Below are 23,138 nucleotides of genomic sequence, written 5' to 3'. Positions count from 1 at the left end.
AGTCACCATGTCCTGTGATTTGGCACTGCTGTGTCACACATTTAACAGAGCCTGCCTTCTGCCCTACAGAGGTGCTGAGGAGGAGGAGTTTCAGAAGGCGGAGTCTGTACAGGAATCACCACTTGCAGGCAGCAAGGTACCATGGGATATGTAGTCCTGGGATATGTAGTCCTTAGAAATGTAGAAGCTGCAAAGCATGCAGGGAGTACAGGAAGTTGCCGAAAGAGGCGGACAGCAGACAGACGGCACTCACAACATTAAGGTGGTTGTAAACCCTAAACCCTGTGCAGGGTAAGTGTAAAACTATTACACAGAGTGGGTAAGTATAACGTTTGTTATTTTACAAAAAAAAAAAAAAAAAAAATTAAGTTTATACCCCCTTCAACACTATTTTTCAGGCATTTTAGTGTTAAACAGAGCATGTAAAGCACCTGAAAACTGCGTTCCATGCCATGCTACCCCAGTGTGAAAGCCCGAGTGCTTTCACACTGGGGTGGTGTGCTTGCGATATGGGGAAAGAAAATCCTGCAAGCAGCATCTTTGGGGCGGTTTGGGAGCGGTGTATACCATGCTCCTAAACAGTTCCTGCCCATTAAAACGAATGGGCAGCGCTTTACAAAGTGCCAGAAAATTTATTCGGAAGCGCCGCAGCACGAGTGCCTTTAACCCTTTCTTCGGCCACTAGCGGGGAGGGGGTTAAAAGCACCCCACTATCGGACGAAAAGTGCTGATAAAATGTCAGTAAGGCGCCACTAACGCTCAGTGTGAAAGCAGTCTAAGAATCACTTTAATATTTGCTCATAAAAGTACATTATTGCATAAAGTATCAGGCGTTTGTGCAGCATCAGGGAGCCGCCGGGTACTCTTTTTCCTCACCTCATCAGGAGAGTCGATTTTCTTAACATGCATCTTCCGCAACACATCATAAGCAGTGCGCAGCGCTCTCACTTTGGAGTGGCAGATTTTGACGTAGGCGGGCAGGCAGATGAACCACAAGCCGTAGCAATGTCTCAGCAGACATCTGGACCACATCTGGGGGATGGACGAGTACTGCTTGGCTATTTTATGAGCTGACCTGATCTCCTGCAAAAAGGTTAAAAAACAGCAGCTGTTTCATCTCTACACACAAAACGTAAAACGGGACCACCCAAATCTGACTGGCTCACTAATAAAAAGCTGTACAGAGATAAAAGTGGAGGTGTTGCAGCCATTTAGAGTTGATGGTTATTTTTAATCTAAATGTAAAAATCTCAAATCGCACTGATTGCCTTTTCAACTAGTTCTGTTACATGTCCATCTTACTAGTATACAGTTTATTTCAGGTACTTACATAGCGCGACTAATTTACGCCTCCGTAACTATAAATTTATATATACACATACATATATACATATATATATACACACATATACATACACACACACACACACACACACAAGCTCATGGGGTCTGCAGTACCAGATTTGGCCAGAGGTGCGGGGGGGCACCGGTGACACTCGCAAATACTGGAGGAAAAAAAATAAAATCAGAAATACTCCATTCCAGAGTGTTTCCGAGCCTTTCTGAGTATTTCCGAGGCTCTCTGGCGTGCCCCCCCCCCCCCACCCCTGGCCACGTGAGGTATTGCATGCAATAGAAGTCAATGCAGAACAAATTATCTTTGTTTCCATTGACTTCTATGGGGAAAATTGCTTTGATATGCGAGTGCTTTGGATTATAAGTATTCTCCTGGAAGGCATTATGCTCATAATCCAAGGTTCCACTGTGTGCAATTATATATATAATATTCACATATATAAATATAATATTCACATCAGTTCCTGCCATCAAGGAGCTTACAATTCAAGATCCCCAACTCACATTCATACATACACATACTAGGGCCAATTTAGACAGGAGCCAATCGAACTACCAGCAAGTCTTTGGCGTGTGGGAGGAAACTGGGGTATCCGGAGTATACTCAGGCAAGCACAGGGAGAAAATGCAAACTCCAGGCAGGTAGTGACATGGTTGGTATTCAAACCGAGGACTGCTAGGTGAAAGTGCTAACCACTTTTGCCATAAAGCTGGAGGGAGGGGAGTACAGTACCATATTGGGAACATTGCCTGTATCCAGGCAGCTGCTGTATCCCAGTACACATGAATGGGATTGACATTCACTAAAACTCCTGTGCAGCCCGTGTGGGCAAATGCATCCCTTTGCATGGCTGTATGTATTAGTATGCCCATGCAAATGAGGCCCAAGTGTATGTGCCCATCTCTTCTACTTATTTTGAGATCAAGCAAACCTGCGTCTATGCATTTATATCCTATGACTAGAATATACTGGGAGTTCAGTAACCTATTTTCAAGGCATAAGAACAGCATCATTACACATAAAGCTAAATGTAAGATACCACACTCCTGACAGCTTGAGTAAATTCAGCCTCAGCCTGGGCTCCTCCCAAGCCACATCCAGACTGACGCGTTTCACCCCGCCCACTGGGTCTAGTCATAGAGGACTTCTGGCTGTCAGAAGTGCGGCGTCTTTTATATTTAGCTTCACACAGTGGACCTGGATAAGCACCTTAGATGCCGGCACCCACATACAGTGGATCACCAGACATGTAGTGAAGCTCTATGTCCACTAATGGGATCACCATAATCGTTACTCCTCACACACTCTCCACAGACCTGGAATATTGTGATGAAATATCAGTTGACTAAACTAAAAAAATGTGTTTTGTTATTTTTTTTTTGTTTTTTTAGACATCACTGAATTAACACGATCTGATATATTTAAAAAACAAATCAAAAACAAAAAAAACAAAAACACACAACATTTGATAGATTGATATTTTACCTGTTTTGTTCTCCTGAACATTGGAGATGGGCTGCTGGGAGCTGAGACTTTAGGGAAAAGTCTTTGGTTTTTCAGGAGCCCATCTGGAGTATCAAAAAGATCCAAGGTGAGGACAGGAAAACCATTGTAACTAAAGGAAACAAAAAAAAAAAAAAAAATGGTTAGCACTGCTGAGTTTGCATCACCAAGATCATGGGGCCAATCTATGTGGAGACTTTGACACTCTGCCTATCTTCACGTGGGTCTGATCCGAGTAAACTGCTCCACCCAAACCAGAATATACACCAGCAGTGTATGGCTCCTCTTTGAATTTGGTGCTGGACTGTGTATGCCCAAGTGACTGTACAACTGTTCCTCAGGGATGATCAAATAGGAACAAATCACAACAGAGGGAACTAAAGGCAAATTGGGTAAAGATGGGACTTTTCAGGTGCATGGACACAAATGCACAAATATTTTGCATTAAAAAAAAAAAAATTGTTACAAAAATGTATTTAATTATAATTTTTGGTAAAATCATGCATGTTATTCAACATGTTTCTCCTATTCAGGCTCCCTCAGGAACATAGGCGAAACATGTTGAATAACATGAATGATGAATGACATTATAGGACTGTACAGTATACTTTTAATCTAAAAGAATATCTTAACATTTTGTAACAATTTTTACACAATTTCTCCCTGCATTTATGTGTCCATGCACTTGAAAAGTCCCACATATCCCCCATTAGCCTTTAGTTCTTTATTAAGGGATGTTGGTGCCTCCGATTTTGTGTAAATTGAATGGACAACCCAAAGTGAAAATGTCCAAATTGGACTCAAAGTGTCAATATTTTGTGTGGCTACCATTAATTTCCAGCACTGCCTTAAAGTGGTTCTGCACCTTCAAAAAAAAAAAAAAAAAAATATTAAAAGCCAGCAGTGATTGTGGCACCGGAGGGGGGGAGGGATCAGATGAGCGGAACTTCCACTTCAGGGTGGAGGACCGCTTTAACCCTCTTGGGCATGGAGGTCACCAGAGCTTCACAGGTTGGCACTGGAGTCCTCTTCCCCTCCTCCATGATGACATCACAGAGCTGGTGGATGTTGGAGATCTTGCACTCCTCCACCTTCTGTTTGAGGATGCCCCACAGATGCTCAATAGGGTTTAGGTCTGGAGACATGCTTGGCCAGTCCATCACCTTTACCCTCAGCTTCTTTAGCAAGGCAGTGGTGGTCTTGGAGGTGTATTTGGGGTCGTTATGCTGCAATACTGCCCTGCGGCCCAGTCTCTGAAGGGAGGGGATCATGCTCTGCTTCAGTATGTCACAGTACATTTTGGGATTCATGGTTCCCTCAATGATCTGTAGCCCCCCAGTGCCGGCGGCACTCATGCAGCCCCAGACCATGACACTCCCACCACCATGCTTGACTGTAGACAAGACACACTTGTCTTTGTACTCCTCACCTGGTTGCCGCCACACACACACACACACACACGTGTCACCATCTGAACCAAATAGCTAATTGGGCCCAATTTGGACATTTTCACTTAGGGGTGTACTCACTTTTGTTGCCAGCGGTTTAGACATTAATGGCTGTGTGTTGAGTTATTTTGAGGGGACAGCAAATTTACACTGTTATACAAGCTGTACACTCACTACTTTACATTGTAGACAAGTGTCATTTCTTCAGTGTTGTCACATGAAAAGATAGAAGAAAATTTACAGAAATGTGAGGGGTCCTGATCCCACCCCAAGGCTCACTTTACCTATAATTGACCAATCTCAGAAAACTTTCACAGGCTCTCTTTAAACTCTCTGCATGGGTGAAGTTTATAAATTCTACTTATTTCACACAAGGACACACAACCAGACACTAGCAGTGGTATAAAATTACAAAAGTGAAAAGGTATTAAAGAAACTGAGCTACTAACAAACAAAAAAAACCCCACCGATCTCAGTTTGCATAAAAAACAAAAAAAAAAAAAAAACGAACAAAGCACTCAAAAAAAAAAAAAAAAAGAAAAAAAATGTAAAGCTGGCAGGGACTGCACATGTCACTGCCATGAACCCAGTTATTTTAGTGAAATCTTGGCAGTCACACACAATGTGCTAATGTTTTCTCAGAATTGCCAGGCAGTGAACCATAATTCCCAGTCTGATAAAGAAGACCACCTACAAGGCCTCTTCTAATACAAAGACTGTGTAGATCCTTCCAAATGTATTCTCAAGACTTCTAATCCAAAAGGTGTTACCCAAACACTACAGAAGTCACTTAGAAGTTATGGATTAAAAAAAAAAAAAACATATATACTCACCCCTAGGTGGATGCTGTGTCTGTCCCCCTGCCACCTCTGCACAAAGACCACTGATGGCTCATTTCTCAGACTTCAGTGCTGCTTTGCCCCTCCAGCACTCACTGCGGCACTAAGCTTTGGAGGGGTGGAAGTGGCTGGCTCAGGCTCTCAGTGGCGTGCTTAGAGGCTGAGCCGGCTTCTGGTTGGATCCCGAAATTAAAGTCAGGGGGTCCCTTCAGAGCCTTGACTGTCTGAGTGACGATCCAATGCTGCATCTGTCCCCTGCCACTTCCAAGACTGAGAACAAAGCCATCAAAGACTGAGAACAAAGCCATCAAAGACTGAGAACAAAGCCATCAAAGACTGAGAACAAAGCCATCAAAGACTGAGAACAAAGCCATCAAAGACTGAGAACAAAGCCATCAAAGACTGAGAACAAAGCCATCAAAGACTGAGAACAAAGCCATCAAAGACTGAGAACAAAGCCATCAAAGACTGAGAACAAAGCCATCAAAGACTGAGAACAAAGCCATCAAAGACTGAGAACAAAGCGATCAAAGACTGAAAACAAAGCGATCAAAGACTGAAAACAAAGCGATCAAAGACTGAAAACAAAGCGATCAAAGACTGAAAACAAAGCGATCAAAGACTGAAAACAAAGCGATCAAAGACTGAAAACAAAGCGATCAAAGACTGAAAACAAAGCGATCAAAGACTGAAAACAAAGCGATCAAAGACTGAAAACAAAGCGATCAAAGACTGAAAACAAAGCGATCAAAGACTGAAAACAAAGCGATCAAAGACTGAAAACAAAGCGATCAAAGACTGAAAACAAAACGATCAAAGACTGAAAACAAAACGATCAAAGACTGAAAACAAAGCGATCAAAGACTGTGGATTGCTCAGTTCTCAATCTTCAGAGAGCAGTAACTGGGAGGGAACAGGAGCGGCTGGGCTCAGGCTCTCTGCAGAGACTGAGCCGGCTGCCAGTTAGGTCTCTGGGTGGATCCCGACATATTGGGTTACAGGAGTTCAGAACTAAGCAAACTCCTGTTAAGGAGATTTATCTTCTCTTTTTCTCTGGTAAACGTTCTCAGAGTGAAAGAAAATCCTCAATTCTGGGTTGTCAACAGAACTGGAATAAAGGGGAGATCATCCAATGGGGACACCAGTTCTGGCGAAAAACCAGCGATTTCCTCACTTTTCAGGACTCTCCACTTACTTCCTGTTGTGGCTATGGAAGTGATGGCAAAATTTCCCCAATGGGACACAGATGGCAAAAAAGAGAATTTGCCTAAATTACATCAGATATGAGGAAAGATTAGAGGAACTGATATTATTTTCTCTTGAGAAGAGGAGATTGGGGGGGAGGGGGGGGGGGGAGATATGAACATATACAAAAAAATAAGGAGGGATATGATCACCATATATAAATACATAAGAGGGATATGATCTCCATGTATACATACATAAGGGGGGGGGGGGGGGGTACAATCACCATGTATAAATAAGTAAGGGGGATACATTCACCATGTATAAATAACTCAACTTGGTGTTGAGTTATTCAGTTTAACCACTTAAGGACCCGAAGGATTTGCCCCCTTAATGACCAGGCCATTTTTTTCCTCATAAATAGACCTTTCTTTTGGTGGTATTTGATCACCTCTGCAGTTTTTATTTTTTGCGCTATAAACAAAAAAAGACCAACAATTTAAAAAAAAATATATATATATTTTTTTTACATTTTGATATAATAAATACACCCCCCCCCCTCCAGAAAAAAATTAAAAAAATGAATGTCTTCATCAGTTTAGGCCAATATGTATTCTTCTACATATTTTTGATAACAAAAATAAATAAATAAATAAATAATAATAGCAATAATATATATTTATAGCATTTTTTTTTTTTTACTTGTAACGGTGGTGATCAGCGATTTTTTGCGGGACTGCGACATTGCGGCGGACAGAGCTGACATTTGACACTTTTTTGGGACCAGTGACATTTATACAGCGATCAAAGCTAAAAATAGCCACGGATTACTAAGGATGAGCTCTGCAAGGTTCGCACACCTTTTGTGCAGAGCCTGCCAGGAAGCCGGCACTGCGCTGCGCTAATCACAGGCAATTAGACATTATCCCGATGCGCGGCTGAATAGATCGGGGAAATGTCTCACTACCTGTGATTAGCGCAGCGCCGTGCCGACTTCCTGGCGGGCTCTGCACGTGAGGTGTGCGAACACACCGGAGCTCATCCTTATCGATTACTGTATAAAGGTGACTGGCAGGGAAGGGGTTAACACTAGTGGGTGATCAAGGGGGCTGACAGGGAGTAGAGAGAGATCACTGTTCCTGATCATTAGATCTCTTTCTACTTCCTTGACAGAACGGGGATCTGTTGGTTTACTTTGACAGATCCCCGTTCTGTCTCTCCCTGAAACGATTGCGGGTCACCGGCAGACATTGTGGGCCGCCAGCCATGCGCATCAACTTCGGGCGTTGCCAGCGCCCCCCCCCCCCCAGAGCTCTTAAAGCTACAGACGTACACCTACGGCGATTCGCGCAACCGTGCCAACATGCAGCAGTATAACTGCGGCAGCTGGTCGGCAAGCGGTTAAGGCCATAACAGAGGCCAAAGGAAACGCAACGTCTGGAGAAAAAGATTTCATCTCCAAATACGGAAAGGTTTCTTCACAGCAAGAGATGTGAAAATGTAGAATAGACTCCCTGCAGAGGTGGTTCTGGTCAGCTCAGTAGATAACAGGCCTGGATTCTTTCCTAGGTGTACATAACATAACTGGACACTATTATAGGTAAAGTTGATCCAGAGAATATCAGTTTGTCTCTCGGGAGATCAGGAAGAATTTTCTTCCCCTGCTGTAGCAAATTGGATCATGCTTTGCTGGGGGGTTTTCGCCTTCCTCTAGATCAACTGTGGGTATAGGATTGTGTATATGGGGTTGCGTTTTTTTTTTTTTTATTTTTTTTTTTTATTGGTTGAGCTAGATGGACTTGTGTTTTTTTCAACCTAGCTATGCAACTACAGTGGAACCTTCCAGGAGAATGCTTGTAATACAAAGCACTCGCATGTCATCAGAGTTTCCCCATAGAAGTCAATGGAAACAAAGATAATTTATTCCGCATTGACTTCTATCACATGCAATACCGCATGTGGCCAGGGGGGGGGGGGGACAGAGGGTCTCGGAAATACTTAGGGACAGCTCAGCTGAACTTAGAAAGCCTCGGAAACAGAGTATTTCCGAACGGCTCCGAACAGCTACGAGTATCTGCGGCCACCTCTGGCCAAATGTGGTACTGCACACCCCATTAGCTTGAATTCTGCTCTTTTGTGAGACAACAAACAGCAAACCGAATCAAACAAAAAAAAAAAGTTGCTCATCTTTCAAAACACTTGTTAACCGCGTTACTCGTAAACCAAAGTTCCACTGTATATATGAACACCCCAACTGGAATGCTCGCAGACTCCTCCGAAGGAAATCACCAACATACAGATCATGTGACATAAGCGTTTGCTTCTGACCTGTATTTCTTTGGGTGCTCCTCTCCATTGGGTAAGTGAGGAATCTCTGGTGGGGTTATAAACACTGTGTGCTCGCTCTTGTGGGATTCATCCAATTCTATGAGACGCATCTCTCCAGACTTGTCCACGTCTACCTGAAGGCAGAAAGGAAGAAGAAAAAAAAAAAAAAAAGGATTAAACAAATAGAACAGGTGGCACAACAACATACATTCAGGTTACATTGGCATGAGCAGGTAGTGCCGGTGGGCATGACAGCGGCAGCAATCTGCGCATTTCAATAACACTTTGTGTGTGTCCAGTTGTAAATCACTGAAGGTAAAAATCGCTGGCTATGCCGATGCACCACCGAAATGCACAGGTGGCTGAGACAGATGGAGAAATCAGCAAATTCCCCTCTGTCGTCATCTGCACTGGCGGCAGTCACCTATGCAAATCCTTACATATACCCCTCAGGTGATACACAGATGAACCAAATCCAATTACATAAGTTGTACCGATTTATCTGCAGTCCTCTCTCCTCTACAGCTATTCTAAGTCCAGAATTTATAACACTCGTCTGAGCTCTCGAAACACAGGGGGCTGAAAGCTGAAATTACACTTAGCAGAGCTCAGTGCAGAGATCTGTGAGAGTTGGAGGGAAGGGATCTCCAACGCACAGCCTGTGATTGACAGCCTCAACAGGGTTCCTGTGTGCTGTGTGAAGGTCCCCCTTCACAATGCACACAGGAAGGAAACGCGCTGAGGCTGTCAATCACAGGTTGTGCGCTGGATATCGCTGCCGTCACATTTTGTTTTTCCGTGGTGTCAGGAAAACATGTCAAAAAAGGTGATTCATGCAGATAGCAAAGGAATGAAGCAGCAGACAGAAATAATACTTAGTGCTATGGATTAAGACAAGTACACCGCTATAGAGCAGTGGTTCTCAATTCCTGTCCTCAGGACCCATCAACAGGCAGGTTTGCAAGATAACTGAAATACATTACAGGTGATATAATTTGCTGCTCAGCGATTGCAGTACAGGCGGTCCCCTAGTTACACACATCCCACTTACAAAAGTTAAGCTCTTTGCGGGGGAACTGGTGGCCAAACCTTTTGGCTCACAGGATGCTGCAGCCGGGCTCTTTCCTTCATGTTCACTTCTCATACTGAATACCTCTTGTTTACATAATTTTCCTTTAGATTAGATCGGCCACTGTTCAATACAAGAGCCAACTGAAAAACCCATCTTAGTGAGATAATCCAGTGTGCTGTCATTACCGGGTGTTAGATTTTCCTCCTCCATTTCCTCCTGTGTGCGGCCAGAGGTCCGGAGGCGCTGGTGTATGCAGTACTGTGTGCGGCCAGAGGTCCGGGGGCACCGGTGTATACAGTACTGTGTGCGGCCAGAGGTCCGGGGGCACCGGTGTATACAGTACTGTGTGCGGCCAGAGGTCCGGGGGCACCGGTGTATACAGTACTGTGTGCGGCCAGAGGTCTGGGGGCACCGGTGTATACAGTACTGTGTGCGGCCAGAGGTCCGGGGGCACCGGTGTATACAGTACTGTGTGCGGCCAGAGGTCCGGGGGCACCGGTGTATACAGTACTGTGTGCGGCCAGAGGTCTGGGGGCACCGGTGTATACAGTACTGTGTGCGGCCAGAGGTCCGGGGGCACCGGTGTATACAGTACTGTGTGCGGCCAGAGGTCCGGGGGCACCGGTGTATACAGTACTGTGTGCGGCCAGAGGTCCGGGGGCACCGGTGTATACAGTACTGTGTGCGGCCAGAGGTCCGGGGGCACCGGTGTATACAGTACTGTGTGCGGCCAGAGGTCCGGAGGTGCCAGTGTATGCAGTACTGTGTGCGGCCAGAGGTCCGGGGGCACCGGTGTATACAGTACTGTGTGCGGCCAGAGGTCCGGGGGCACCGGTGTATACAGTACTGTGTGCGGCCAGAGGTATGGGGGCACTGGTGTATACAGTACTGTGTGCAGCCAGAGGTATGGGGGCACTGGTGTATACAGTACTGTGTGCGGCCAGTGGTCCGGGGGCACCAGTGTATACAGTACCGTGTGCAGCCAGAGGTCCGGAGGTGCCAGTGTATGCAGTACTGTATGTGGCCAGAGGTCCGGGGGCGCCAGTGTATACAGTACTGTGTGCGGCCAGAGGTCCGGAGGCGCCAGTGTATGCTATACTGCATCTCAATTTGCGACCGTTGTCTTGCAAGATGAGCAAGATTCAAGCCGCTGGGGTGTGCAGTAACACATTTGGCCAGAGGTGTTGCGGAGTGTCTGAGTGTCTCCAGCGCCCCCGCACCTCTGGCCAAATGTGTTACTGCACACCCCAGCGGCTTGAATGTTGCTCATCTTGCAAGACAACGGTCGCAAATCGAGTCAGGATTTTAAAATAAATAAAAGCTCGTATTGCAAAACGCTTGTAAACCGCGTTACTCGCAATCCGAGGTTTCACTGTACTGGCAAATTGGGTTGCCCCCCGGAAGAGTCACGGAGGGCAAATCTTCCAAAGGGGACACTCGTTCTAGTGACCTGGGGGCCCCAATGGATTCCCCTAATTTGTGGGGAATTTCCTCTCACTTCCTGTTTCGGCCATGGGACAGGAAGTAAAAGGTAAAATATTCCCAACGGGACACAGATGGCAAAAAACTGACAGGGGTAATAACCCTTTCCTTACTCTGCTTAAGCAAAAAAAAAAAAAAATGTTGCCTATAGTTCTACTTTAAAGGCCAGGTTCACCTTTTGGAATATGTTACAGGTCACAACCGGATTTAGGGTGGAACATGCAACATGTTCCAGCTCCTGCTGCCTCTCCTTCCTCCCTGTGACAGTGGCTAGGAATTCCTTCACCCGCACTCGCTGTCACTATTTAAAAAACAGTGCGACTGTATGGGGCTCTGCTTACACGGTCACGTCTTTAGTCACAGTTTCCTGTGAAGGAACGAACTACAACGTTCGACCCTCACTGCAGACGACTTGTAGATCTAAATGAAGTGCAGGAGCGCTCCCTTTCATTCGCAAGCCCTGCAGCTTTCAGACAACCCATATGAAGGGACAGGCTGAAAAGCTGCAGGGCTTGTCTGCAGAAGCTGGGGACTGCACCCCTGATTCACTGCTCAGGGATGCAATGCTTTCCAGGCTCCTGCAGGGAAAAAAAAAAAAAAAAAATAGTAAATGCACTTTTTGTTTGGTTAAAACATTTGCATTTATTATTGTTTTTACAAAAAGGTGCACATATCCTTTAATTCCAAAAAAAAAAAAAAAAAAAAAATTTACAATCACTTAACCACTTAAGGGGGATTTGCACCCTTAATGACCAGGCCATTTTTTGCGATATGGCACTGTGTCGCTTTAACCAACAATTGCGCGGTCGTGCGCCATTGTACCCAAACAAAACGTAGGTTTTTTTTTCCCCAGAAATAGCGCTTTCTTTTGGAGATATTTGATCACCTCTGCAGTTTTAATTTTTTTGCGCTATAAAAAAAAAAAAAGCGTCAATTTAAAAAAACAAAAGAAATATATATTTTTTACTTTTTGCTATATTAAAATCCCCAAAGTATTAAAAAAACTAAAAAAAACAAACAAACATTTCTTCATCAGTTTAGGCTAATATGTATTGTACATATTTTTGGCAAAAAACAACAAAAAAAAAAAATAACGCAATAAGCGTATATTGGTTTGTGCAAACGTTAAAGAGTCTACAAAATAGGGTATAGATTTCTGGCATTTTTATTATTATTTTTTAATTTTTTTTACTAGTAATGGCAGCAATTAGTGATTTTCAAACGGGACTGCAACATTGTGGCGGAACAAAGCAGGCGCTTTAGAGGGACCATTGACATTTATACAGCGATCAGAGGTAAAAACAGCCACCAATTACTGTATAAGTGTCACTGGCAGGGATTAACACTAGGGGGCGATTAAGAGGTTAAGTGTTCCCTGGGAAATTTTTCTTACTGTGGGTTGACAGGACTGACTGGAGGAGGAGGAGGAGGAGAGAGGTCACTGTTCCTTATCACTAGGAACAGCAGATCTCTCTCTACTCCCATCAAGGGATCTGTCTGTCTACATTGACAGATCCCCGTTCTGGCTCTCTGTGGAGCCGGCCACGTGCATTGGCTCTAATATTGCGCCTCCTATCGCTCTTAAAAGAGGCCGAAGTACACCTAGGGCAATTCACCCGGGAGAGCCAACCTGTCGCAGTATAAGGACAGCAGCTAGTCGGCAAGTGTCTAAAATAGATTTTGTATAGATTTAATTTCTCCTATGAAGTATAGGGTTAGCATCATCAGGTCACAGGAGTTTAGGGTCTCACAAAAAAATAAAAATAATAAATAGGACACATGCCACTGGTTGAACTTGATGGACTTGTATTTTCTTTTCATTCTGACTAGGTAACTATGGTGGCACATGCTATGGCTAGAGAACCGCAAAGCTTGGCCTCCATAGTGATCTTACATCTAATGATTGCCAATGCAGTGCACCAGGTTTAACACACACTATATGACCTAACGTACGTGGACAGGCCTTCAAACTATTACGTTTAGGTGTAGAGACCCAGGTCCACAAAGACGTGGCTTGTTGAGCATGGCGTGGTGGAACTCAAATGGTCAGCACAAAGCCCTGACCTCAACTCTACTGAACACTTATGGGGTGAATTGAAATGCCCTATGCCTAGCCAAGTCTGCTTACTAAATCAGTACCTAAACTTTACAAATACTCTCTTGGCCCCTTTCACACAGGCTGGATTTGTTTTTGCTCAGCAGGGTACCCGTCTACTGATCCCCTGCATGAACAGAACGGCGTGGGCGGAAGACAGGTCTGTGCCTGCTCCTCTTATGCAGAGCACACATGAACACTGCCCACTCTGCTCTGTGGGCAGCCAGATGAAAATGGACTGGCTTTCCGTTTACACCTGGCTGCCCTCTAAACAGATCATCTGGAGGGCAACAGACCCCCTCCAGTTTCCCCACCCCCCCCCCCCCCCCGATTGGTGGCAGAGATGGCCGGGTGTAAATGGACACAATTCTGTTTACATCGGGCGCGCCACAGAGGAGAATGGAGGGTCCAATCGGGTCCGGCTGAAAAACTGACAGCTGGACCAGATCGGATATCTCATGTGAAAGGGGCCTTTGGCTTAAAGAGGAAGTAAACTCTCCCACTCTGATGCTTCTTTTCATTTAGTCCATTATAATAAGTCATTATCAGACTATAGCCACTGTAATCCAGTCCAAATCGCATATTACTTACTGTTTAAAGAAACTTTAAAAAAAACTTGTTTCCAGGGGTTAGGCAGCGCCATCTTGAGTATTGTTTTCTGAGTCCACAGTGGAGTGTATTTCCGCCCTTACATTGAGCACTTCCTGTACTGTTAACCAAGCCTCCTTCTCAATCCAAAGTTTCTATGGCAACCCTGCTTCCCTGTTCATAGCTTACTTGTTTATTTCATAGTATTTACTTGTGCCAATGTCTAATGTTTCCCTTTGTCATACTTATCAGCTTCAGCTGATAAGACTGCAGTAATGGCCAATATTTAGACTATGTGAGGTCACATGGTGTGTAGTAGGAAGTTCTGAGTGATTAGCAGAGTTCAGTGTTGTGCTGTAGGAAGTCCTGATAACAGATAGATAATACAGAGAGTGTGCCTTAAAGCGGAGGTCCACCCTAAAGTGGACCTTCCGCTCATTGGAATCCTCCCCCCCTCCAGCGCCACAATTGGCACCTTTCAGGGGGGAGGGGGGTGCAGGTACCTGTACAGTACAGGTATCGGCACCCACTTCCGGGATAGCTCTCTGCGGAAAGGGGCGTAGATTCTGCAGAATCTACGCCCCTTTCCGAAAGTCCCCCGCTGCCTGCTGGGAAACACACAGATCCCAGAGGCAGCGGGTTCATCCTTATTGAGCAGCACGACTCGCGCATGCGCAGTAGGGAACCGGGAAATGAAGCCGAAAGGCTCCACTTCCCGATTCCCATACCCAAGATGGCGGCGGCAGCACCCGAGAGACGATCGAAAGATCGGCTTCGGGTGCCGACATCGCGGGTGCGCTGGGCGGGTAAGTGTCACTATTTTAAAAGTCAGCAGCTGCAGTATTTGTAGCTGCTGGCTTTTTAAAAAAAAACAAACAAAAAAAAAAAAAACGGCGGAACTCCCGGCGGACTCCCGCTTTAAATCAGGGGAGATCTGGGCATGCTCAGTGACTTCATTCTACAGAACAACAAGGATTACAATACTAAGTCAGGAGATATCTACAAGCAGTGTTCATTAGGGTTTCTTTTACGCTGATTTACATGGGACAAAGTTGTGGGGGAGGGTTTACAACCACTTTAATAAAGTACAAAAATTCCATAGATGCAATGCAAATGTTGTGGAAAGCCTTTCCGAAAAGAGTGCAGGCTGTTACAACCACAAAGGGGAACCAAATTCAGATTATTGTCCAGGGTCATAGAATGGGATGTCCAAAAAATCTTACATATAGGGGTTGGACAAAATGTTAAAAAAAGCGCTACATAATTCGCAGGTGTGAAAGTGATAACATGGTCTCGCGTTGAAAATGGAAGTGACGTAACATTCTTTTGCTTCCGCGGTGTTATGAGATACCGAGCCAACAGGTGGGAAGCCTCACTTTCCTCATTCACCGATTGCACTGCCACTAATACAGAGCGATGTCAGAGCTTACCGAGCTTCAAAGAGGGCAAATTGTTTGTGGCGCTTAGTTGGCGCCTCTCTCATTGAAGTTGCCAATTTGCGGTGTCCAGAGGTACGGTATCAAAGGTTACGATACAGCTTTCCCGGGAAAACGTCGTCTGACGAGCATTAGCGCCGTGGACATGGTCAACTGACCGAAAGAGACAAAACTACATTGCACAGGCTTGCAATTCAGATTTTGGCACGATGAGTGGTATCGGATTCCATTATCCCCCATCCAAGACTTCTATTTGTCAATTCCCAGAAGAATTTCAGGTTGACTTGGATGCCAAAGGCATTTTGGGTAATGATTTTGTTCTTTTACCGTACTGGTTTCCATAATTTTGTCCAACCGCTGTAGATGTGATGGTCCACACTTTTGGTCTTACAACGTAAGACTTAACCAAAGTCCACTGTTAGGAGCTCAAGCAGACATTTGGAAGCTAGAATGCCTACTGGATTGTTTATTTTTCAGCTTTGTACAAGACATATTTATTATAGTAGTGCATAGAAGGTTGGGTACATCGGAAATCTTTCTAAACAATGGGAGGGCAGCGAGCTTGTGGATACTATAAAGGCAGCCTCTTTCAACCAGAGCTCCAGGGTTCCTCCAGAAGTTGCTAGGGGTTCCTTGAGCAATTTCTGCCTCTCGGATAAGATACCGAACTGACCTGTAATGGGGGGTGGGGGTGTGGGCTTTCTTACCAATGACCGCAAATGTAAGAAATATTCTTCCCAGTGACCCTAAGGCTTATGGACTGAGCTATAGAAAGTTTTAGCAGAGGTTCCCCAAAACCCACAAAATTACTTCAAGGGTTCCTCCAAGGGAAAAAAGGTAGAGAAAGGCGGGAATGCAATGACCATATCACAAACACTTCACAGCAGTGTAGTTTGATGACACAGGCAGCCAACAGGGAGAACAGATCCAGTATTTTCACGTCACGGTTAATTTTTGAATTGCATGATTTAAAAAAAAAAAAAAAAAAAAAATAAACATATTAATATGTTTAGCAACTCTAAATATTGCAGGATGCACACCACAAATAGAAAAAAAATAAAAAATCCATTTGTGGACTGCCCGCCGTCGACAGAATGGCACTCCTGCGCAAATCGCCATAGCCCTACAGTGGGAGAATTCCTAAGGAGCCGATGCGCATGCCTGGCGGACGTGATGTCCGCTGGGTACTGGCGCATCTCTCCTGACAGAGTGAGAACAGGGATTTGTGTCAGGTGTGAGGAGACTGATCTGTTGTTCCTAGTATATAGGAACGACAATTGGTCTCCTCCCGAAGTCAGTTGCCCCCCCCCAGTTAGAACACACACACAGAGGGAACACATTTAACTCCTTGATCGCCCCCTAGTGTTAAGCCCTTCCCTGCTAGTGACATTTATACAGTAATCAGTGCATTTTTATATCACTGTATAAATGTCAATGGTCCCAAAAAATGGGTCAAGAGTGTCCAATCTGTCCGCCAATGTCACTGTCATGATAAAAATCGCAGCTCTCCGCCACTACTAGTAAAAAAAAAAATAAAAAAAAAAAAAAAAAGCCATAAATCTATCCCCTATTTTGTAGACGCTATTTGCGCAAAACCAATCAATATACGCATAATGCGATTTTTTTTTTTACCAAAAATATGTAGAATACATATCGGCCTAAACTGATGACTTTTTTTGGGGATATTTATTATAGCAAAAAGTAAAAAATTTGTTTATTTCAAAATCGTCGCTCTTTTGTTTATAGTGCAAAAAGTATAAATCACAGAGGTGATCAAATACCACCAAAAGAAAGCTCCATTTGTGGGGAAAATGTTTAAATTTTGTTTGGGTGCAACGACGGACGACGGCGCAATTGTCAGTTAAAGCGGTGCAGTGCCGTATCACAAGAAAACGGCCTGGTCAGGAAGGGGGTAAATCCTTCCGGGGCTGAAGTGGTTAAAGTGGTTGTAAACCACAAAAACGTAGTTGGCTCTAATGCCGCGTACAAACGGTTTCTGAAAACAAAATGATCAATGTGAGCTTGTTGTCGGAAATTCTGACTGTGTGTAGGCTCCATCGGACATTTGCTGGCTCTCAAATACTCCCAACAACAAAATTTGTTGTCGGAAATCCCGAGCGTGCGTAGACGCACAAAATTCCACGCATGCTCGGAATCAAGCAAGAGCAGCACTGGCTATTGAACTTAATTTTTCTCGGCTCGTCGTATGTCTTGTACGTCACCGCGTTCTTGACGTTCGGAATTTCCGACATTTGTGTGACCGTGTGTATGCAAGACAAGTTCTTTGGAAATAAATCCACGGTTTTGTTGTCGGAATGTCCGATGGCGTGTACGCGGCATAAGTCTTCAAAAAGCAAAATCTATGGGTGTCATTTACTAAAACTGCATGGTGCAAAATCTGGTGCAGCTCTGCACAGTAACCAATCAGCTTTCAGGTTTTATTATCGAAGCTAAATTGAACAAGCTGAAGCTAGAAGCGGATTGGCTACCAAGCACAGCAGCACCAGATTCCGAGTGCTCCAGTTTTAATAGATCTCCCCCTATATGACAACTTGGTTTCACTATATCCCGCCTGTGGGGCTTGCCTTCACAACAATATAACCAGCATATCATAAGAAAATCACAACAAAGGCTGCTATATTATTTTATAATTCTAAAGCAAAACAGCACTCAGCAGGGAAGAGCTGTAGCTGACTTATTAACTCCGCTGCTCTGAATATAAAAACACATTTGTATAATAATAGGGTGAAAAAAAAAAAAAAAAAAAAAGTGATCTATGCTGCTGGATGATTTAGCAGAACAAAAAAAAGCAGTAAAGAAAAGGTTTAACAAAATAATTACTATGGGCTTTAAAAAGAAATGACTATTTACGCACTAGAACCTATCATAGTACCTAAGAGCAGCAATTTAGCAATTGGAAGTATATAGAACAATGGTGACCGTGGAACCTTAAAAAGTAGCGATTGCTCAGAAATGGGTATAAAAAGATATTTCCTATATATGTATACATAGTGATAATGAACACTACAACCTCTGGTATAAGAAAAATTCCTTTTTGGGGTATACGTGGGACTTTCAGGCACATACTGTATAAATATATATATATATATATACACACATATTATATTATATATATTTTAATTAATATATTATACATGTGCCTGATCTGTCCGCTGCAATGTTGCAGTCCCACAAAAAAAACAAAAAAAAAAATCGCAGATCACAGCAATTACTAGTAAAAAAAAAAAAAATATATATAATAAAATTGCCATAAATCTATTCCCTATTTTGTAGACCCGATAACTTTTGTGCAAACCAATCATACGCCAATTGGAATTTTTTTTTTTACCAAAAATATGTAGAAGAATACATATTGGCCTAAACTGAGGAAGAAAACGTTTTTTTACTTTTAAAAATAACAAAAAGTTAAAAATCTTTTTTTCCCAAAATTGTCGATTTCTTTGTTTATAGTGCAAAGAAAAAAAAAAAGAAAAAAAAAGAAAAAAAACGTAGAGGTGATCAAATACCACCAAAGGAAAGCTCTATTTGTGGGAGGAGGATGTCAATTTTGTTTCGGTACAACATCGCACGACCAGGCAATTGTCAATTAAAGCAACGTGCAAAGATTGCCGTATTGCAAAAAATGGCCTGGTCAGGAAGGGGGTAAATCATATTGAAACTATAAACCTACCAAGACATGGCCGTCCACCTAAACTGACCGGCCGGGCAAGGAGAGCATTCATCAGAGAAGCAGCCAAGAGGTCCATGGTAACTCTGGAGGAGCTGCAGAGATCCACAGCTCAGGGGGGAGAATCTGGACAACTATTAGCCGTGCTCTCCACACATCTGGACTTTATTGAAGAGTGACAAGAAGAAAGTCATTGTTGAAAGAACGTCATAAAGAAGTCCCGTTTGCTAGAAGCCATGTGGAGGACACAGCAAACATGTGGAAGAAGGTGCTCTGGTCAGATGAGACCAAAATTGAACTTTTTGGCCTAAAAGCAAATCGTTATGTATGGCAGAAAACTAACACTGCACATCACCCTGAACACACCATCCCCACCGTGAAACATGGTGGTGGCAGCATCATGCGGTGGGGATGCTTTGCTTCAGCAGGGACAGGGAAGCTGGTCAGAGTTGATGGGAAGATGAATGGAGTCAAATACAGGGCAATCTTATAAGAAAACCTGTTAGCCCTTGTACACACGGTCGGACATTCTGACAACAAAATCAGTCAGATTTTTTCCCACCGATTTTTCCTGAAACTGGTGTTGCATACACACGTTAGGACAAAGTTGTTGGAAAATCCGATCGTTCAGAATGTGATGACGTTTGTTCGTTGGACTACTACGTTGCGGCTAGTAGCCAATAGCTTTAGTCTCGTAATTTGATCTGAGCAATGTCTGATCAGAAATTCTCTACAAACGATCGGACAAAGTCCGATCGGACCATGTTGTTGGAAAATGTTATATCCAGCTCTCAAACTTTGTTGGCCGGACATTCCGACGGAAAAAGTCCGATGGAGCCCACACACGGTCGGATTATCCGACAACACGGCCCGATCGGACATTTCCGACCGTGTGTACAAGGGCTTAGAGTCTGCAAAAGTCTTGAGACCGGGGCGGAGGTTCACCTTCCACCAGGACAACGACCCGAAACATACAGCCAGAGCTACAATGGAATGGTTTAGATCAAAGCATATTTACGTGTTAGAATAGTCCAGTCACAGTCCAGACCTAAATCCAATTGAGAATCTGTGGCAAGATTTGAAAATAGCTGTTCACAGACGCTCTCCATCCAATCTGACAGAGCTTGAGATATTTTGGAAGTTAGAATGGGCAAAAAAATTTCCTCTCTAGATGTGCAAAGCTGGTAGAGACATCTCCAAAAAGACTTGCAGTGAATGGCGGTTCTACAAAGGATTGGCTGAACACAAATGCCTCCCACACTTTTCCCATATTTGTAAAAAAAAAAAAAAAAAAAGAAGAAGTAAACCCATTTATCATTTTCCTTCAATGTCACAATGATGTGTCACTTTGTGTTGGTCTATCACATAAAATCCCAATAAAACACATTTATGTTTTTGGTTGTAACCTAACAAAATGTTACAAATTTCAATGGGGTATGAATACTTTTTCAAGGCACTGTTCATAAAGAATAGTCAGAACATCTTGTTATAGTGGAACACCAGGGAACCCTTAAGCCAACCATACATGGATCGGAATTCCACCAGTTGAGCAGGAACCAGCAGAATTTCGATCCATGTATGATCTAGCTGGTTGTACATTGTCCGTTCTATCTAGGCATTGTTTCTATCCACATTGGAAAGTGCTGCACAGCGGTATGTTGTTTTAGGAATACTTTTTCAAGGCACTGTACTTAGAATTAAAAAACTTAACTGGGCAATCGAATCATTAGTCATTACCAATACCCAGAATTCTAGCTTGGTTCCTAGAACCGAACCTGGAACACCTTGCTTAAGAACTGCAAGCCCCGATGTCAGAGAAAGAGGTTTAATAATCAGGTCTGTGAACCGAAATCCGGACATTTAATCTTCTTCAGCTCCAGAAAGGTCATTTAGGACATCCAGGTAAAAAAAAAAAAAGTGTCTGCCATATAAATTTGTGCTGCCGTACAATGATATTGATTTAACTCCTCCCATAATTGGAGCTCAATATCGTTACCGAGAAAGCAATAACAGTCACAAGCCGTGACAAGAAAAAGGAAATGCAATGCATGTTTATAGGGCAGATGCTCCTATATTATTTCAGGAAAGGATCACTGAACGCGGGTAAGTCCTCCTGAATAGCGAGGTTTAAAGCGGGAGTCCGCCGGGACTCCGCGTTTTTTTTTTTTTTTTTTAAAGCCAGCAGCTACAAATACTGCAGCTGCTGACTTTTAAAATAATGACACTTACCCGCCCAGCGCGCCCGCGATGTCGGCACCCGAAGCCGATCTCTAGATCGTCTCTCGGGTGCTGCCGCCGCCATCTTGGGTATGGGAATCAGGAAGTGGAGCCTTTCGGCTTCATTTCCCGGTTCCCTACTGCGCATGCGCGAGTCGCGCTGCACAATAAGGATGGACCCCGCTGCCTCTGGGATCTGTATGTTTCCCAGCAGGCAGCGGGGCACTTTCGGAAAGGGGCGTAATCTACGCCCCTTTCCGCAGAGAGCTATCCCGGAAGTGGGTGCAGATACCTTTACTGTACAGGTACCTGCACCCCCCTCCCCCCTGAAAGGTGCCAATTGTGGCGCCGGAGGGGGGGAGGGTTCCAATGAGCGGAAGGTACACTTTAGGGTGGCCCTCCGCTTTAAACATCAACACTCTAGTTTTTTTTTTTTTTTTTTTTCCGGGCATTTTTCTAAGCTAGGTATTATATAATCTGTATTAATTCCTACTGAACGGACAGAAGGTGACCCAGTTTTCTCCGAATCAAACTTCATGAATTAATCTTCCTCTGACAGCAGTGTCTGGGAAATGTGCACCTCGCTGTAACGCCATACAGAGCCATTTATATTCATATCCACCAGCATACAGAAAATAAAACTGCATCCAAGCAGTCAGGTCTAGTTTACCCTAGCACAGCCCTCTGAAGAGCAATGCGTGTTCAAATCCCTCTTCAGCTAGCATTTGGGAGATGGAGAGGAGGCGTTATGGCACTCCTCACCACATAGTTTCATAGTTAGTTAGGTTGAATAAAGACACCAGTCCATCCAGTTCAACCTGAGTGAGTGTCTACCCCTATCCCTGTACATTGCACACTCACATCAGTCCCTACCCTCAAGGAGCCCACAATCCAAGGTCCCCATTCATATACTAGGGCCAATTTTGGACAGAAGCCAATTAACCTACCTGCATGTCTTTGGAGTGTGGGAGGAAACCGGAGTTCCCGGAGGAAACCCACGCAGGCACAGGGAGAACATGCAAACTCCAGGCAGGTAGTGTCATGGTTGGGATTCGAACCAGCGACCCTTCTTACTGCTTGGTGAGAGTGCTAACCACTACACCACTGTGCCACCCACATACTTTAACCCTGTAAACTAGGGTTGCATCAATACTAGCACTGGTACCAAGTATTTGCACAAGTATCGGTACTCATTCACATGCACAGATACCTGAAGCCGATACTTTCGGGCTCGGTTCTTTGAGCCGTCAGTGGGTCTCCTCTGTTGACAGCTGAAGTGTTTAACCATTTTGCTGACTTAAGACCAGACCACTTTTTGAGATTCGGCACTGCGTCGCTTTAACTGACAATTGCGCGGCCGTGCAACGCGGCTCCCAAACAAAATTGACGTCCTTTTTTTCCCCACAAATAGAACTTTCTTTTGGTGGTATTTAAAAACCTCTGCGTTTTTTTATTTTTTTGCGCTATAAACAAAAAAAAGAGCGACAATTTTGAAAAAAAAAAAAAGCATAATTTTTTACTTTTTGTTATAATAAATATTCCCCAAAAATACATAAAAAAACATTTTTTTTCCCCTCAGTTTAGGCCGATTCATATTCTTCTACATATTCTTGTAGAGAAAAAAAAAAATCGCAATAAGCGATTATTGATTGGTTTGCGCAAAAGTTATAGCGTTTACAAAATAGGGGATAGTTTTATGGCATTTTTATTAGTTTTTTTATCAATATTTTTTTTTTTTTACTAATAATGGCGGCGATCAGCGATTTTTATTGTGATTGCGACATTGTGGCGGACACATCGGACATTTTTGACACATTTTTGGGACCATCGTCATTTATACAGCAATCAGTGCTGTACAAATGCATTGATTCTTGTGTAAATGACACTGGCAGTGAAGGGG

At 43.8% G+C, this 23,138-nt stretch overlaps 1 protein-coding gene across 8 annotated transcripts in view; it reads right to left on the bottom strand.

The window, feature by feature from the left end:
- The window catches only part of LOC143961332 (C-myc promoter-binding protein-like), a 250,429-nt gene that overhangs the window by 59,279 nt on the left and 168,012 nt on the right, over positions 1–23,138 (bottom strand). For all 8 annotated transcript variants that reach the window (XM_077470594.1, XM_077470587.1, XM_077470588.1 and 5 more), the window contains 3 exons: positions 8,661–8,794; positions 2,843–2,972; positions 877–1,083 (listed from right to left, as the gene is read on the bottom strand). In XM_077470594.1, coding sequence (XP_077326720.1) covers positions 877–1,083; positions 2,843–2,972; positions 8,661–8,794 — 471 coding nt within the window. The remainder of the gene's footprint in view (positions 1–876; positions 1,084–2,842; positions 2,973–8,660; positions 8,795–23,138) is intronic.

Source organism: Lithobates pipiens, unplaced genomic scaffold (assembly GCF_037356315.1).
Source record: "Lithobates pipiens isolate NorthernLeopardFrog02 unplaced genomic scaffold, aLitPip1_a1.2 Scaffold_8, whole genome shotgun sequence".
In the NCBI taxonomy this organism is placed as follows: Eukaryota; Metazoa; Chordata; class Amphibia; order Anura; family Ranidae; genus Lithobates; species Lithobates pipiens.
Note: the sequence above shows the minus strand (reverse complement) of the source record. Positions and strands in the feature narration are given on the sequence as shown.